General features: G+C 43.9%; 1 protein-coding gene across 1 annotated transcript in view; it reads left to right on the top strand.

Annotated features, from left to right (window-relative positions):
- LOC107307407 (maltase-glucoamylase, intestinal-like) overlaps positions 1-371 on the top strand; it is a 78,514-nt gene that overhangs the window by 28,141 nt on the left and 50,002 nt on the right. The window contains exon 13 of the mRNA XM_032441806.1: positions 1-168. This exon is cut by the window's left edge and continues 1 nt beyond it. Coding sequence (XP_032297697.1) covers positions 1-168 — 168 coding nt within the window. The remainder of the gene's footprint in view (positions 169-371) is intronic.

Raw genomic sequence — 371 nt, 5'->3', positions numbered from 1 at the left:
TGGGACTCGGTTCTTCCCACCTTCACCTTCAGCGACATGTTCATCCAGATTTCCACCCGTCTCCCGTCCCTTTATCTCTATGGGTTCGGGGAGACCGAACACACTCAGTATCACCGCGATATGAACTGGAACACGTGGGGGATGTTCAGCCGGGATCAACCCCCCGGAGTAAGTTAAAAAACCCCATTTTTGGGGCTTTTATTTTGGGTGAAATTTAGGGTTTTTGGGCTGTTTTCTGCTCCTATGTAATTTGGGGTCAATATAATTTGGGATCAATATTATATGGGGTCATTATAATATGGGGTCAGTATAATTTGGGGTCAATATAATTTGGGATCAATATAATTTGGGGTCAATATAATATGGGGCCA

Source organism: Coturnix japonica, unplaced genomic scaffold (assembly GCF_001577835.2).
Source record: "Coturnix japonica isolate 7356 unplaced genomic scaffold, Coturnix japonica 2.1 chrUnrandom587, whole genome shotgun sequence".
NCBI lineage: Eukaryota > Metazoa > Chordata > Aves > Galliformes > Phasianidae > Coturnix > Coturnix japonica.
This window is presented reverse-complemented; position numbering and strand designations above follow the sequence as displayed.